General features: G+C 53.6%; 1 protein-coding gene across 2 annotated transcripts in view; it reads right to left on the reverse strand.

Annotated features, from left to right (window-relative positions):
• Window positions 1–2681: 2681 nt before the first annotated feature.
• Window positions 2682–15020, reverse strand: part of ZDHHC14 (zDHHC palmitoyltransferase 14) — a 190925-nt gene continuing 178586 nt past the window's right edge. Inside the window, exon 9 of one of the 2 annotated variants that reach the window (XM_080666167.1) lies at window positions 2682–4859. In XM_080666167.1, coding sequence (XP_080522293.1) covers window positions 4461–4859 — 399 coding nt within the window. In that variant the 3' untranslated portion in view covers window positions 2682–4460. The remainder of the gene's footprint in view (window positions 4860–15020) is intronic. The other variant, XM_080666168.1, reaches the window with a different exon arrangement.

A 15020-nucleotide genomic window follows, 5' to 3' on the forward strand; every position in this document is an offset into this window, starting at 1 on the left:
GGGGGCGTGCAGGAGGCAGCTGATCGATGTTTCTCTCTCATTGATGTTTCTAACTCTCTATTCCTCTCCCTTCTTCTCTGTAAAAAATCAATAAAATATATATTTTTTAAAAAAGTATATTTAACGTCTGTTCCCTTTATTCTCTTCTCTTACCTGACCAAGCACCAAATGGGCGAAATAGTGTTCTCACGGGCAGGAATGAAAGGCAACTGCTCTGGAAACACTCCTTAAACTATTCATGAGAACCCCTGGCCCTCCTGGCTAACCGCAGAAGCTGGAGCCAGGCTGGGCTAGACTGGGGTCCTGGTGGAGAAGACGGTTTGTGGGTGGAGGGGGACAGCCCGGTTACCGAGTCCATTTGCTGGGGCGGGGAGCCAGTCAGGCCTCGCCCTTCAGAAGCCTCGGCAGCCATTGAAGGGGGGCCCCACATGGCTTGGGTTCCAGAATTTCCCTGGAGATGCCACCACAAACTCCTGTGCCAAGGAGACACTTGGCAAATCCATTTTTCTTGCTGCTGAATCAGATGGGAGGGCCCAGGCCATGAAGAGCTAAGGGGGGCAGGCAGGAATCTACTAATGAATGCATAGGTAAGTGGAGAAACAAATCAAAGCTTCTCTCTCTCTAAAAATCAATCTCTAATAAGAAAAGGGGGATATGCTAATTAGACTGGACATCCTTCTGGATGTCCTTCCGGACGAAGCTGGGACTGCGGGGGGAGCCCAAGTCCCGGGTGCCAGAGGGAAGCCGGTGCCGGCAGCCGGGGGAAGGAAGGCCTACTCTTGCACGAATTGCATGCATCGGGCCTCTAGTAAACGACATAAATGAAAGAGTTAAGGGGCTTTCAAGGCCACTCAGGAGCGAGTAGGAACATGGCTCGTAAAATGGGGTTCGCTTCTTGTTTTGAACCCCAGTCAGTATCCTAAACAGGACAGACGAAGACTGCAGTGACAGAGGGGTGGGCAGAGCCCTGGGAAGCACCCCAAAAGTCTGTTCCTGGGTGCCCTGCTGGACCAGAACAGGTATCTGGCATTTTGCTGGCACAGGGTGGACATATGCCATCATTCTCACAGGCTGACAGTTCCATTTAAAAGCTGGAATGAGCATTTTCCAAGTGGGCACACACACACCCACACACCCACACACAAGCTGGGCCGGTTCTCCCAGGCACAGGGCGACGTGTCATCGCGCCCTCTCAGACGCAGGCTACCGGCTCCCTGCAGCGTCCGTCCTCGGAGAGCAGGGCTTTCAGGCTAAATTCAGCCTTCGGGGGCCTGGGAGGCCTGCGTGCTCGGAGTACTTCTGGGCGAACAGCAGCAGATGAATTTTTAAACAGGAAAAAGAGTGTGGATGTAGCTGTGTGTTTGATAATGGTCCAAGCTTTAATAGCACGGTAAAATATTTATCTCATTTTTTTCTTTCTTAGCTAGCAGGCAATCAGTCTGTAACACACTGACAGAACTGAGGAAGACCAAGGTCTACTCAGCCACAGCGAGATGCAACCACTCAACGTTTAAAAGGGTAGATCAGGTAATGGGAAAGGCAAGCTCCTCGCCAGGCGAGCCACTGTTCCCAGATCATCTCTGACCCGAGGAAGGGAGGAGGTTGCTCCCGGAGCACGCGGCTCATGCGGAGGGCCCTCCGTTCTTCCCAAGCCAGGGGGCGGCGGGCACCTCTCTGGTTTGGGGTTTTGAGAAGCGAACTGTCTTAGCAAATTGGCTCATTAAGTTAATCTCCCTCTTGGACCCTGAATAGACTCGATTCATTTCACCAGGCTTCCTAACCCCCTCTTTGACAATGATGTGGGTACAGGGAATGGGGTACAGGCTGGGATGGAAGACTGACAAGAAATATTAAGTAAATGTTCATGTCAAGACAAATGAGTAATGGTCCTTGCTTCTTGGTTTTTTTCAGAATGAGATGGAAAGCAGGGCTGGTTACGGGAAATCAGAAAACACTGAATTAGGACATGTGAGGAATGAGAGGACTCCGAAGACCACGTTTTTGTGTTCCAGGTAAAGAGGCTGGGAATAGACGGGGCCACACAGGTACCAGAGTGAGACAGAATCACCCGCTTTCTCCCAGGCTCTGGGGAGCAGATGGAAGGAGGTGAACAGCAGAGAGGGAGGCGAGTGTGGAAGGCAGGCAGCGGGCTGTCGTCTTTTGCTCACAGGAGAACCCCTGTGCAAGTTACCAGACACTGTTACCAGGCTGTAAGTGGTTGCTTAAGGAGGGGACGCTGTCCCCCTTATTCTGAAATGCCAAGTGTGTACAAGTAGTTAGGAGGTCCAGAAAATAATTAATGCCGCCCTGTTTACATAGCTCAGTTGGTTGGAGCATCGTCCCGATACATCAAGGTTGTGGGTTCGATCCCCAGTCAGGGCACATACAAGAATCAATCAGTGAGTGCATGGTTGGGTGGAGCAACACACTGATGTTTTTCTCTCCCTTTCTCTCTCTCTAAAATCATGAAAAAATTAAAAATAAATAATGGCTACACATGGTTTACCTTCCACATTTTCTATTCACACACACAGTAGGAAACATAGGGTTGGTTCCAAGATACCAGGACCCAAGAACTCTGTGGTTATTTTCAGCACAATTTTTTGACCTACAAAGAATTGGCTTTATCCCAGATGAGACCTGACATTGTGCTTTTGTCTTTTATCCTTTTTTTTTCTTTTATGTAAAATGGCAGCTCTCTCTCAGATGAAATAGCCTTTTTCCAGGAATTCAAACCTTCTGGGACCTCCTGCATCACTGATCGATGCATCTGGCCTTCCACGAGGTTGCAGGAGCCTGAGCATGGTGTGCAGCCTGAGTTGGGTTGGCTGTGGGATTTGTCACCTGAGGAGAAGCAGGGACAGTCTGCGGAGTCCCTGCGGCTGCCCCAGAAGTGACTTACTCCCCAAGTCCAAAGCCAGATGAGAAGTGGGCGTGACTAGAGTGTACTTGTCTTAATTCCATTCTGATTAGTGTCTAGGGAAGGATGATGATCTACATGCTCTCAGCCCACACCGTAAGCCGGTGTCGCCTCCCGACTGTGATGCCTTTACGAGGATGGCAGGTTCCCCTTCTGAGCGCTGGCGCTGCGTTCGCAGGAGGCCGGGCGGAGAAGGTGGTCCCCCCAGCACACCCGGTTGCCTGCGCTCTGCTCCCCTCCACGGGCCATCTATATAAACTGCCGCAGGATAATCTGCGAACGCAGAGCGTGTTCCGCTAAAACCATGTCAAAAAGAGATGATGAAAGAAAAGAAAAAATGACAGGAAGCCCTAGCTGGTTTGGCTCAGTGGGTAGAGCGTCAGCCTATGGACTGAGAGGACCCGGATTCGATTCCAGACAAGTGCACGTGCCCGGGTTGCGAGCTCGATTCCCAGTAGGGGGTGCACAGGATTCCCTCTCATCATCCATCTGTGAAGTCAATAAAAATATATATTTAAAAAAAAATGACAAGAAGCTGCTCTCTTACATACCCCACAATCCAGCGGCTTGATTTTTGGCCATTTGGGGACCATTCCTCACTAGGGATACTTGGATAACAACAAACTCGCCACAGCCACGGGATAACTTGTCATTTACGCTGTTAAGGATAACTTCACGCAGATCCAAAATAACAGAGGGGTCATTTATTGGCTGTCCACAGGAAGTCTGGTCACACAAGGAGGTGTGGAGGGTGTGGTGCAACGCAACACCTCGGTTAACGACCGAACAGAAGGTAACTGATTCTCGAGTTGCTAACCCCCCAGCGGTCCTCTGCGGCCCAGGCACCACCTACCCAGGTACAATGAAGCTGAATAAGCTGGCGATGGATGGCATTGTCCATCAGTCTTGGTTTCTCTCCCACCATCTTCCCATAAAACAGCGCTTGAAAATTCACAAAATTAAAGGAAGAAGGCGGCGCTTCCGCTGGCAGACCATCACCACCGTGAACGGACGAGCGTGGCATGCAGGCTCACATCTGGTCGTTTTTGTCCTTTGGACATTTTTTTAAAAAAAACTAACAAATGGGACAGCATGTCTATTTCAAAGATTAGTAGCATAACAAGTAAGTGCAATTTCAGTCTGGCCACCAGTCTCGCAAGCCTTCCGTGTGTCTGTCCCGAGAGCGGCAGCAGACAGTGTGACTGACGTTCGGGCACGTCCTGTCCCTTGAGCCTCTGATCACAGACCCCAGGTCCCCCCATCCCCACGCCCCCCCTTCCTATTCCAAAGGCCTGACAAAAGCGACTCCCCTATTTTCACTGTTATCAAAGCGGTCCGGGTGGGGAGAAGATGCCCATCACATCCAGCTGGCAGCAGCTGGGCCGAGCCGCCTCTGCCGTGAGGGATCCATGGGCTCTGCAGCCGGCCCTGTGCCCAGGGCCTGAAGTCCTCGCCACCATGGTCCCGAGTCACGAGAAAGTTGCTGTGGGAGCAGCCCCTCTGTCGGCCCCCACGGCCCGCAGTCCGGCCGGGCCCGCGGTCACACGGAGCTGAGCTTCACCAGGCCGCGCACCGAGTCCTCGTGCAGCGCGTCCTGGCTGGCCAGGCCCAGCACGTGCACGGTGCGGCTGTGGGCCAGGGGGCTGCCGGCTAGCAGCCGGGGTGGCGAGGGCGCCTCCTCCGGGGTCAGGAACTGGTGGCCCACGTGCTCCTCTTTCAGGGGCAGTATGTCTGTGAGCCCGGCCTCGGCGGAGAGGTTGGGCATGGAGGAGGGTGGCGTGGGCTGCCCGAGCGTCAGGCTGGCACAGGGCGTGCCCAGGCCCGGCTTCCCCGGCAGGTGCAGCTCGTCGCTGGCGAGGCTGGGCTCGCTCTGCAGCAGGGGCGTGGCCGCGGCCTGCAAAACGAATTTGGTGCTCTGAATGCACTGGTCTTGGTCGCACTGGAGCAGGAGGGAGCCAGCAAAGAGGAGCCCAGACGAGATGGCACAGGGTGGGGAGGGAAGAGGACATGGAGCAGGGGGAGGACAGGATGCGAGAGAAAGAGAAACCCGTTAGTGACACCTCAGTCAGCAGGGCAGGGAGCGTGTGCAGTAGCCCGGTTTCACTTGGAGGCACCCAGCATGTGGAAAACACCCACCTGGCACCTGGGAAAGCTGCTCAAGCTCACAGCCTCCACAGGTGCCCGGGGAGTAGGGGGCAGCCTTGGCCTGCATGCTCCTGGCCCTGGTTCACAGGCAGGACCTCACTTCAAACAATCCCACCGATGCATCATAGAACTGTCCGCTGGAAACCTATATAATTTTATTAACCAACTAGAGGCCCGGTTCATGAATTCGTGCACGGGTAGGGTCCCTCGGCCTGGCCGGCCATCAGGGCCAATTGGGGCCATCTCACCCAGTCCCGATCGGGGCCGGCCGGGGGAAGGGACTGCGGGAGGTTGGCTGGCCGCAGGAGGTTGCCTGTGGGAGTGCAATGACCTCCAGAGGGCAGCTCCTACATTGAGCGTCTGCCCCCTGGTGGTCAGTGCACATCATAGCTACTGGCTGGTCGGCCGGTCATAATGGTCACTTAGGCTTTTATATATATAGGTGTCATCCAATACACTTAATTTAAAAATCGAATCTAAATAAATAAATAAAAACAATCCCACCAACAGAGTCACGGGCTCTACCACCTGCTGCAGTCTGGTGGCTGTTTCTTGTGTGCTGAAAACCACATTTACTGTATTGTTTCAAAAATACAGGCGCCCTGCCAGTGTGGCTCAGTGGTTGAGCGCAGACCTATGAACCAGGAGGTCATGGTTCAATTCCAGGTCAAGGCACATGCCCAGGCTGCAGGCTCGATCCCCAGTGTGGGGCGTGCAGGAGGCAACTAATCAATGATTCTCTCTCACCATTGATGTTTCTCTCTCTCCCTCTCCCTTTCTCTCTGAAATCAATAAAAATGTATTTTTTTAAAAAAATGCAGGGGCCTGTACCCCCATGTTCATAGCAGCATTATTCACAACTATCAAAAGGTGGGAGGAGCCCTAGCTGGTTTGGCTCGGTGGATAGAGCATCGGCCTGCGGACTGAAGGGTCCCAGGTTCGATTCCGGTCAAGGGCATGTACCTTGGTTGCGGGCACATCCCCAGTTGGGGATGTGTAGGAGGCAGCTGATCGATGTATCTCTCTCATCGATGTTTCTAACTCTCTGTCCCTCTCCCTTCCTCTCTGTAAAAAATCAATAAAATATATTTAAAAAAAAAAAAAGGTGGGAGGAACCCAAGTGTCCATTGACTGATGAATGAATAAACAAAATGTGGTTACACAGACAATGGAATCTTATGAAGCCGTAAAAAAGAAGTCCAGCCCTAACTGGTTTGGCTCAGTGGATAGAGCGTCGGCCTGCAGACTGAAGGGTCCCAGGTTCGATTCCGGTCAAGGGCATGTACCTTGGTTGCAGACACATCCCCAGTAGGGAGTGTGCAGGAGGCAGCTGATGGATGTTTCTCTCTCATCGATGTTTCTGACTTTCTATCCCTCTCCCTTCCTCTCTGTAAAAAATCAATAAAATATATTTTAAAAAAATTAAAAAAAAAAAGAAGTCCATTCTCACACATGCTACAACACAGATGAACCTTGAGGGCATCATGCTAAGTGAAATAAGCCAGACACCAAGGGACAAATACGGTATGATTCCACCTCTGTGAGGCACCCAGAGCATTCAGCTTCCTGGAGAGAGAAAGTAGAACGCCGTTTGCTAGGGAATGCTGGGAAGTTGGTGTTTAATGTCTGCAGGTGCAGCTCTGCAAGATGGAAAGGGTTCTGGAGATGAACGGTGCTGATGATGGCACAATCATGTGAATGAACTTAATGCCACTGAACTGGACACTTAAAAACGGTTGAAATGATAAACTTTATAGTATGTCTATTTTACCCCAAGAAGAAAAGAAAGAAACATACTGGGCAACGGAAGCTCCTGCAGATCCGATCGGACAACTGGTAAAAACCCCAGGACCCCTGCTGCTAAACTGTCATCACAGTCAAGAACCACTAATTGAGCTAATGTGGTTTTTTCATCTGCGCACGAGAACGCCCACATTTTATAAGGTATTTCCTTTTCTTCCAAGTGTTTCGAAATCATATTACATCTCATGTCGTTCCTTTCACGTGACTCACTGGCCAAAGAAGTGTGGCCGGTGGAGTGTGGATCTCCAATTCCTTCGTCAACCCTGCCCTGGACCGCGGGCAAGTTTGGGGACAGCTAGAGGAGACTTCACTGGCGATCTTGCACTTGACTCTGTGCAGTAGCTCGTTAGCGAGGTTCTCCTAGCGCGCGGATGTTCGGCGAACACACGTGGCTTTACATTCCAGCCATCAGCGAGGGGCTCCACTCCATGTCTTCAGAAGCTCTCGGACCAACCTCTTTACAAGGGAAGACCCTGAGGTGCAGGTGGAGGTGGTGCTCAGGGCCTTACAGATGAAGCTAAAGGAGGGATCGGGGCCTGGGGCCCGGGTTGCCTGACGGCAAACCTCTTTCCACTCCACGGCTGGCACTCCACTCCACGGCTCAGCCCAGACAGGGCAGAGGCGGACCAGAGCAGCCTTCCTGGCTGAACAGCCTGGGAACTACCCAGGGCTTTGGGTGGATGGTGCTCTGCCCTGACTGTTTTATGAAAAATACTTGTTAGTCTCGTTACTGACGGAGCTGCTGCGCTGCCTCCGTTTCCTGTAGCTTAGTCCAGCCTCCCGCAGGCCGGCTCCTCCGTGACCCAGGGCTGAGAAGTCCTGAGGACGGAACCCTGCTCTCCACCTTCCTTCCGGAGCCCTCACTCATCCCAGCACCTCTGCCCACACCGTGCGCGCAGCTCTCGGGGAAGATGAAGCTGTAAATCAGCTCTGCTCGTCTCTGACCTGAAGAAAGCCTGTGACTGAAAGCGAATGGACAGCCTGCTTGAGGGACTGGCTCTGAAAGACCCACCGGGGAGTATGTTAGAGGTCAGAGCTGGGGGAGAGGTCAAGGTCAGGAGGCCCAAGGATGAGGGGAGACGGGCCCTCTCCCATTTCACTCTCCCTCCCTCTCTCTCGGTCACCTGCCCTCTTCCTTTCCCCGGATCGCTTCTCTCAGGCCATGCCCAGCAGCAGAGCTCCCGGGCACCCATCAGAACCTTCTGGAACACAGTGGCTGCAAACAGTAGTGTGTTGAGTTCCTTAGAGCTCGAGTTCATGGGGACAGTCAGGTGGAGTTTGATGAGCGGCTGAGACTTGACCCTAAGACATCGCTGTGCTGACCTGAATTTACTCTGAAGCTACGACACTTAAACCCAGGCTCCTTGCATGTTTGTTTGTTTTTTAAATATATTGTTTTCTTTTTCTTAAAGAAGGCTCCAAACGGCATGCCTCAGCCCCCCCCCCAGACCTGGGCCCACTCCTGCACACACCCCTGGGCGCTTCCCGTGGCCAAACGGATGACTCGTTAAAATTTTAACAAACCCGCTCACAGCCGCATGGCCAGGACCCTGATGAGAGGCTCTCCGGTTCCCGAGGGAAAACTTCAGGACTTAAAAATGTGAAAATAAAAACGCAGCCTAAAGCATTTCACGGAAACTATCCATCCATGAGCACAGTTACTGGAACCATGGATCTAAGTATCAAAATCCTGCGTGTATTCCATAACTTTGGAGATGGTTTGCCACGTTCAACCAATTTCTGCTAGAAGACCACGCCCCGGCGGGGGGGGGGGGCGGGGGGGGCAGGCCAGGCTTCCTTCTGCAGCAGTGCCCACAGGAGGCACCTGCTGGCTCAAGAGCGGCCATCGGAATGGGACACCATGGGTTCTGTTAGACTCCAGCCAAGGGCAGTGCAATGCCTGTCCAGCAGGGTTTATAATCCTCGTCATATCAACGTTGCATGTTCTGAACATCTTCTCGGAAGAAACTCGATGATTAGGGACTATGTGATTTTTTTAAAGGTCAGAGCTTTTCCTCATGTGGCACAACCTTCATGGTTGTAAATCCCATTTGGGAAGTTCGAGGGAGAAAACGGCCCACACGTCAGGGTTCCTGTGGGGATGGCCCCTGGAAAGGTGTTCTGACGCCTCGTCCTTCCGACCTCTGCTTCTAATTCTTATTTGCCCATTTCTTGTGGATCTTTCCACTTGACTGCTTTCTCTCTGGCCCCACTGATTCTCTTCTCTTTCCCTTCCATCTGTTTCCTTTCCTCGATTTCCCTCCCACTTCTCTCTCTCTTCTCTTCCCACCTCTCTCTCCTCTCACCTTGATCTTTTTATGTTCACCCTCCCCCTTTTCCTGGCCTGTCCTGTCTTCATCCAGTAGGGGGAGACATCACTGCTCACTTGTTCCTCTCCCGTCACCCAGCTGGGCAGGCTTTATTTATATCCCAGCACCAACGCCCAGAAGCCATTGGGAGTATTTTATCTATCCAGTTATATACTGCGGGGGGGGGGGGGGGGGGGGGGGCAGGGAGAACAAGCCTCAGGATATTGGACAATTCATTACTGGGAACAGGAAATGGAGAAACTCGTGTTTTCATTCCAAAACAACCCCTTTACAAGTTCCTGTTTATCCAATATGGGGTTGAATCATATGAAATTGCCATTTCTTTTGGTCAAAAATCAGCCAGATGCTGAGTCCTGACAGAACAGAAGTGCGATCTCTCGTGAGCCTGTCTATGAAAAGCGCCTCCTGCTGGCAGCGTAACACGGATACGTCTTCGCGCCAGAGCGCTGGCCAGAGCCGCGGCAAGTCCCCGTGCTGGCTGCTGATTTACTGCCTCAACGAAGCGCATTTTACTTGCAGAGAGATTTATGGCTTTAGGTGTTCGAATGCCACAGGCATTATCGCTGAATGTTACAATTCAGAAACACCCCAGAGATCATTTCCTTTTTGTTTCTGCAGATTTCCAAATAAAATCGCTCACGTTGGGACACATTTCATTTTACCCTAGCTGACTTCGCGCCTGCAGTGACTCTCAGACACAGACTAAATGCGTGCGTTTCTAGATGGTCCTCATACACGTTAAGAATGAATGAAATTACTTACTTGGTTTGCTCCAGTTCTGCCAAAGTATTACTGCTGGGCATTGTTCATTTCTGCCTGCCTGTGGGGCTGTGTTCTGGGTCTCATGAATGCTCACTTACCGTTATAAAAACACCACAAACTTTAAAATCTACCTAAAATGTAGGCTGGGAGGAGAGCTTCCTTTTTATTCTTCTATTGACATTACCGTTTAAATCTGCTTAAGTTGTACTGTTCTACAATATTTGATTTTTCAGATTATGCATGGAGAGTTCTCTTGATTTGCTAGTTGAGTAAATCATTCCACAGCTAGGTTTAGCCTTGTTTTGATATTGGATTAAGGGGATTTAAAAAATAGGTTAAGTAAATATATCCAATGATCTTCTGAAAACACACAAAAAAAATCCCAACAACTAGGGACTATCCTTGTGTTTAGCACAGCCGTGGGCAAATTACGGCCCACGGGCCGGATCCGGCTGTTCTATCCGGTTCTCTTGCTCTCCCCTCCGCTCCTTTACTTTGAATTTATATTAGTTCACACAAACACTCCATCCATGCTTTTGTTCCGGCCCTCCGGTCCAGTTTAAGAACCCATGGTGGCCCTCGAGTCAAAAAGTTTGCCCACCCCTGGCTTTAGCACGTGATCCCAAAGGGACTTTGCAGCTACAAGTGCCAGATTGAAACATAAACGGTGACCCGGATGCTATTCAGAACTTAAAATTATTTGACAAAAGGTTTAAACATCAACTAGGACCCAGGTGCCAGACAGAACTGAGACTGACAATCAAATGAGATACACTAGGAGCTGGACCACGGGTGCTGTCATCACTGCGTACACATGCGCAGAACTTCAATACGGGGGACAGTAAAAGCCGATCGTGGGGAGAACAGGTCCTCCGGTGGCACTGAGGGGTCTGCACTAATCCCAGTGCGAGTCCCCGGAGTGTCCCAGGTGTTCGCAGGACAGAGGCTCTCCTGGGCCCCACGTACCATTTCCACGCTGGAGAGGCCACCTGGTGCTTCCCTGTACTTGCTTCCTTGGGACTCTGTCGCAGAGGGATGGCTGCATACCTATCCCCAACCACAGACCCTGGGAGATGGTAAGTGAACAGTGAAATGTCCTGTTTTTGAGGAAATAATAAGACCTCAGCGTTGACTTGGATGCCAGGGCTCTCTAATTAGATTTGCCTAATGTTTCTGTCCCGCACTATCGTTGTGCTTATCTAAGACCTAAAGCCTTTACCTCTCATTCCTAAAACCGCACCTATTTCCCCAGAAGCGCTTTTCCTATCATCCAGGAAGTACCTTTCGGATCTGGACTTTGGTCCCAAAATAAAATAATTTGTTCGTTTCCTTCCTCTGCGAAATCGAATGCCTCCCAAATGTCCCCCCTTCAAGGAACGCTCTGGCTCAAGTGCTCATGCCCCAAGGCTAACGCAGCATTATTATCCGCAGAGTGGGTGACAAAATGGTGCGTCTGGGTTTGTGGCAATGTCGGCTGCAACGCGTCCTCCAATCACAGAGACAGGCTTCTGTTCAAGGGATGATGCATAACTGATACTGGCCTAGCGTCCTTCTGTATACGAGGGGTATATAAAACTGCCCTAAATAAGTGAGATAAACCATTTCCCCTACGGCAAACAGACAAAGTCCTAGTGGGGGTCCCCCACACGTCTGTGGCCACAGGCTCTGGTATGCATGTGCCGTCCGCCCCCACCCTCCCGCCCCCTGCCTGCAGAGGCTGACGAGACAGCAGCTGCCATGGGGCTGACAGAGGGACAGAGATACTAGGGAGTGAAAGAAGTAGTGCCGAGGCCACTGACCTCATTACCACCGCCAACACCTGGCTAAGCCCCTGCCCTGTGATCCAGCCAGGGCCTTAGGGAAGCTGGGCCTGAGGAGCAAGAATCATGCCCTACAGTGAGACCCTGGAAAGTTCAAGATGATTCACCAGCAGTCGAACTGCTTGCTAAAATGGGAATCAACAGTCTTCTAACGAAGGTAAGCAAATCCAGAGTCTCTACAACATATTGTCCAAAAGATGCAGTATTCAATACAATGTCAGCAGACATTCAGAGACAGGAAAATGTGATCTAGAGTCAAGAAAAAAAGCGGTCAACAGACGCCAACCCCAAGACAGCCCCGATGTCCTCGTCAGGTGCAAACTTTAAGCTTCCCATCCCCGGCTCTGGCCCTCCCCCAGCTCCTTCCCTGTTGCCCAGTTGCTCAGAGTGGATACAGCCGAGCTGGCTGGTCTTGCCACCATGGACATAAAGAAGAATATTATTATTCTTTTATAATAATAAAAGAATAATAGCTGAGACTTACACGGTACTTATCTGTGCTGGGCAAGACGGCAAGTGCTTTGCGGACATTAACTCACTCCTCACAGAAACCCTGCAAGGTCAGGGTGCCAGAAGTCCCAGGGATGAAAATTCTGCGAGGTTCAGTGACTTGTCCAGGTCACTCATCTAGTAAGGGACAACCGTCTGGCCCTTCACACACGGAGTCCCCTTCCCGGCTCTGAGGGGGGACGAGGCAAGGCCTGTTTAAAGCCTGTGGCTGGCACTGGAAGGATGTCGCTGCACACCTGTCTGTCACGGCTGGAGCCTCCTGGCCCAGGACGGTGCTATAGCCCGGTCCAGAGCTGACCCCTGAGGTCTTAACATTTCTCCCTGACCGTGTCGTTCTGTAAGGGCCATTGGGGTGGGCGAGTGCAGACAGAACAAAATGTCCCGGATCGCATGGGGGGGAGTGGCAAGGTCTGGTGTATACATACTTTCTTCCAAAGAAGAGGAATTATTAGTAAAGCAAAGCAAAGCAAAGCAAAGCAAAGTAACACACACAAAACACCGCTGCCAACAAACAAACCCAGAAGCGCTGCTGGGGCTGGGGCCTCGCCTGCCTGTCTGAACGCAGCCAGAGGCCACGGGCCCTGCGGGCTCCCTGAGCCCCCGTGGCGGGAGGCTGCGCTTTCCCTCCCAGTTCTCTGCTCAGAAGCAAGGGCCGGAGCCTCATGCCTCAAAGGCCCGTTCACCCCGGGAGCTCTGAGTGGGTGACTCAGGGCGCCACGAGGCCCCCACGCCGGTCCCCTTCAGAAACACGGAACTTCTTTAGGGAATCTGTTCCAGATAAGGAGGGACCACTGCCTAAGGGATTTAAAGGCCGGATGGTCAGGGCCAGCCAGGCTGGGATTCCCGGTACCCACGGAACACCCCCCCCCGCCCCCGAGTGTGGCACCCAGAAACAAAGCCCGCCTTTCCTTGCGCGCCCACACCTGGAGCCCCTTGGAGAGGCTCCCTCAGCTTCGCTGTGAGAGAATGAATGAGCCCTGGTCTGATTATCGCACTCAGCTGTGCGTGGCTGAAAGTGGGGAACTGGCAGCGCTGTCCACAGCACACTAAAGGGGGTGGGATCAGAAGAGACTGAGCAGAGGGACAGATGGGGCCTGGGGACTGTCCAGCCAGCCAGCCCTGCTGAGGGCAGCTGGATCCCGTCCCCCCAATGACACTGTGGCCTGTGCAAGGGGGCTTTCCATCACCAGGTGCCACAAGCTGTTTCTGGAAGAGATTTTGTGTGTCCTTCCCCTTCACAGCCCCTAACACACCTGTCACTCGGCGGCCACAACCCCCTTCCCCTCGCCCAAGCCTCCCAGGCCCTGGTGTCCGGGAAGCTTTGAAGGTGTGCCTGGTCTAGGGCACCTGGTCTAGGGGTACCTGGTCTAGGGCTGCCTGGTCTAGGGGTGCCTGGTCTAGGGGTGCCTGGTCTAGGAGCCCCAGGTCTAGGGGCGCCTGGTCTAGGGCTGCCTGGTCTAGGGCACCTGGTCTAGGGCACCTGGTCTAGGAGCCCCAGGTCTAGGGGCGCCTGGTCTAGGGCTGCCTGGTCTAGGGCTGCCTGGTCTAGGGGTGCCTGGTCTAGGGGCTCCTGGTCTAGGGCTGCCTGGTCTAGGGGTGCCTGGTCTAGGGCTGCCTGGTCTAGGGCTGCCTGGTCTAGGGCTGCCTGGTCTAGGGGCTCCTGGTCTAGGGGTGCCTGGTCTAGGAGCCCCAGGTCTAGGGGCGCCTGGTCTAGGGCTGCCTGGTCTAGGGCTGCCTGGTCTAGGGGTGCCTGGTCTAGGGCTGCCTGGTCTAGGGCTGCCTGGTCTAGGGGTGCCTGGTCTAGGGCTGCCTGTTCTAGGGGCTCCTGGTCTAGGGGTGCCTGGTCTAGGGCTGCCTGGTCTAGGGCTGCCTGGTCTAGGGCTGCCTGGTCTAGGGGTGCCTGGTCTAGGGCTGCCTGTTCTAGGGGCTCCTGGTCTAGGGGTGCCTGGTCTAGGGCTGCCTGGTCTAGGGTGCCTGCTCTAGGGGCGTCTGGTCTAGGGGTGCCTGGTCTAGGGCTGCCTGGTCTAGGGCTGCCTGGTCTAGGGCTGCCTGGTCTAGGGGCTCCTGGTCTAGGGGCGGCTGGTCTAGGGGCGCCTGGTCTAGGGGCGGCTGGTCTAGGAGCCTCAGGTCTAGGGGTACCTGGTCTAGGGGCGCCTGGTCTAGGGGTGCCTGCTCTAGGGGCGTCTGGTCTAGGGGTGCCTGGTCTAGGGGTGCCTGGTCTAGGGCTGCCTGGTCTAGGGCTGCCTGGTCTAGGGGCTCCTGGTCTAGGGGCGGCTGGTCTAGGGGCGCCTGGTCTAGGGGCGGCTGGTCTAGGAGCCTCAGGTCTAGGGGTACCTGGTCTAGGGGCGCCTGGTCTAGGGGCGCCTGGTCTAGGGGCGCCTGGTCTAGGGGCGCCTGGTCTAGGGGCGCCTGGTCTAGGGGCGCCTGGTCTAGGGGCGGCTGGTCTAGGGGCGGTTGATCTAGGGGCGGCTGATCTAGGGGCGCCTGGTCTAGGGTGCCTGGTCTAGGGGCGCCTGGTCTAGGGGTGCCTGGTCTAGGGGCGCCTGGTCTAGGGGCGCCTGGTCTAGGGGCACCTGGTCTAGGGCACCTGGTCTAGGGCTGCCTGGTCTAGGGGCACCTGGTCTAGGGCACCTGGTCTAGGGGTGCCTGGTCTAGGGGCACCTGGTCTAGGGCACCTGGTCTAGGGCACCTGGTCTAGGGGCGCCTGGTCTAGGGGCGCCTGGTCTAGGG

This window comes from Plecotus auritus (assembly GCF_963455305.1).
Source record: "Plecotus auritus genome assembly, chromosome: 4".
Lineage (NCBI taxonomy): Eukaryota > Metazoa > Chordata > Mammalia > Chiroptera > Vespertilionidae > Plecotus > Plecotus auritus.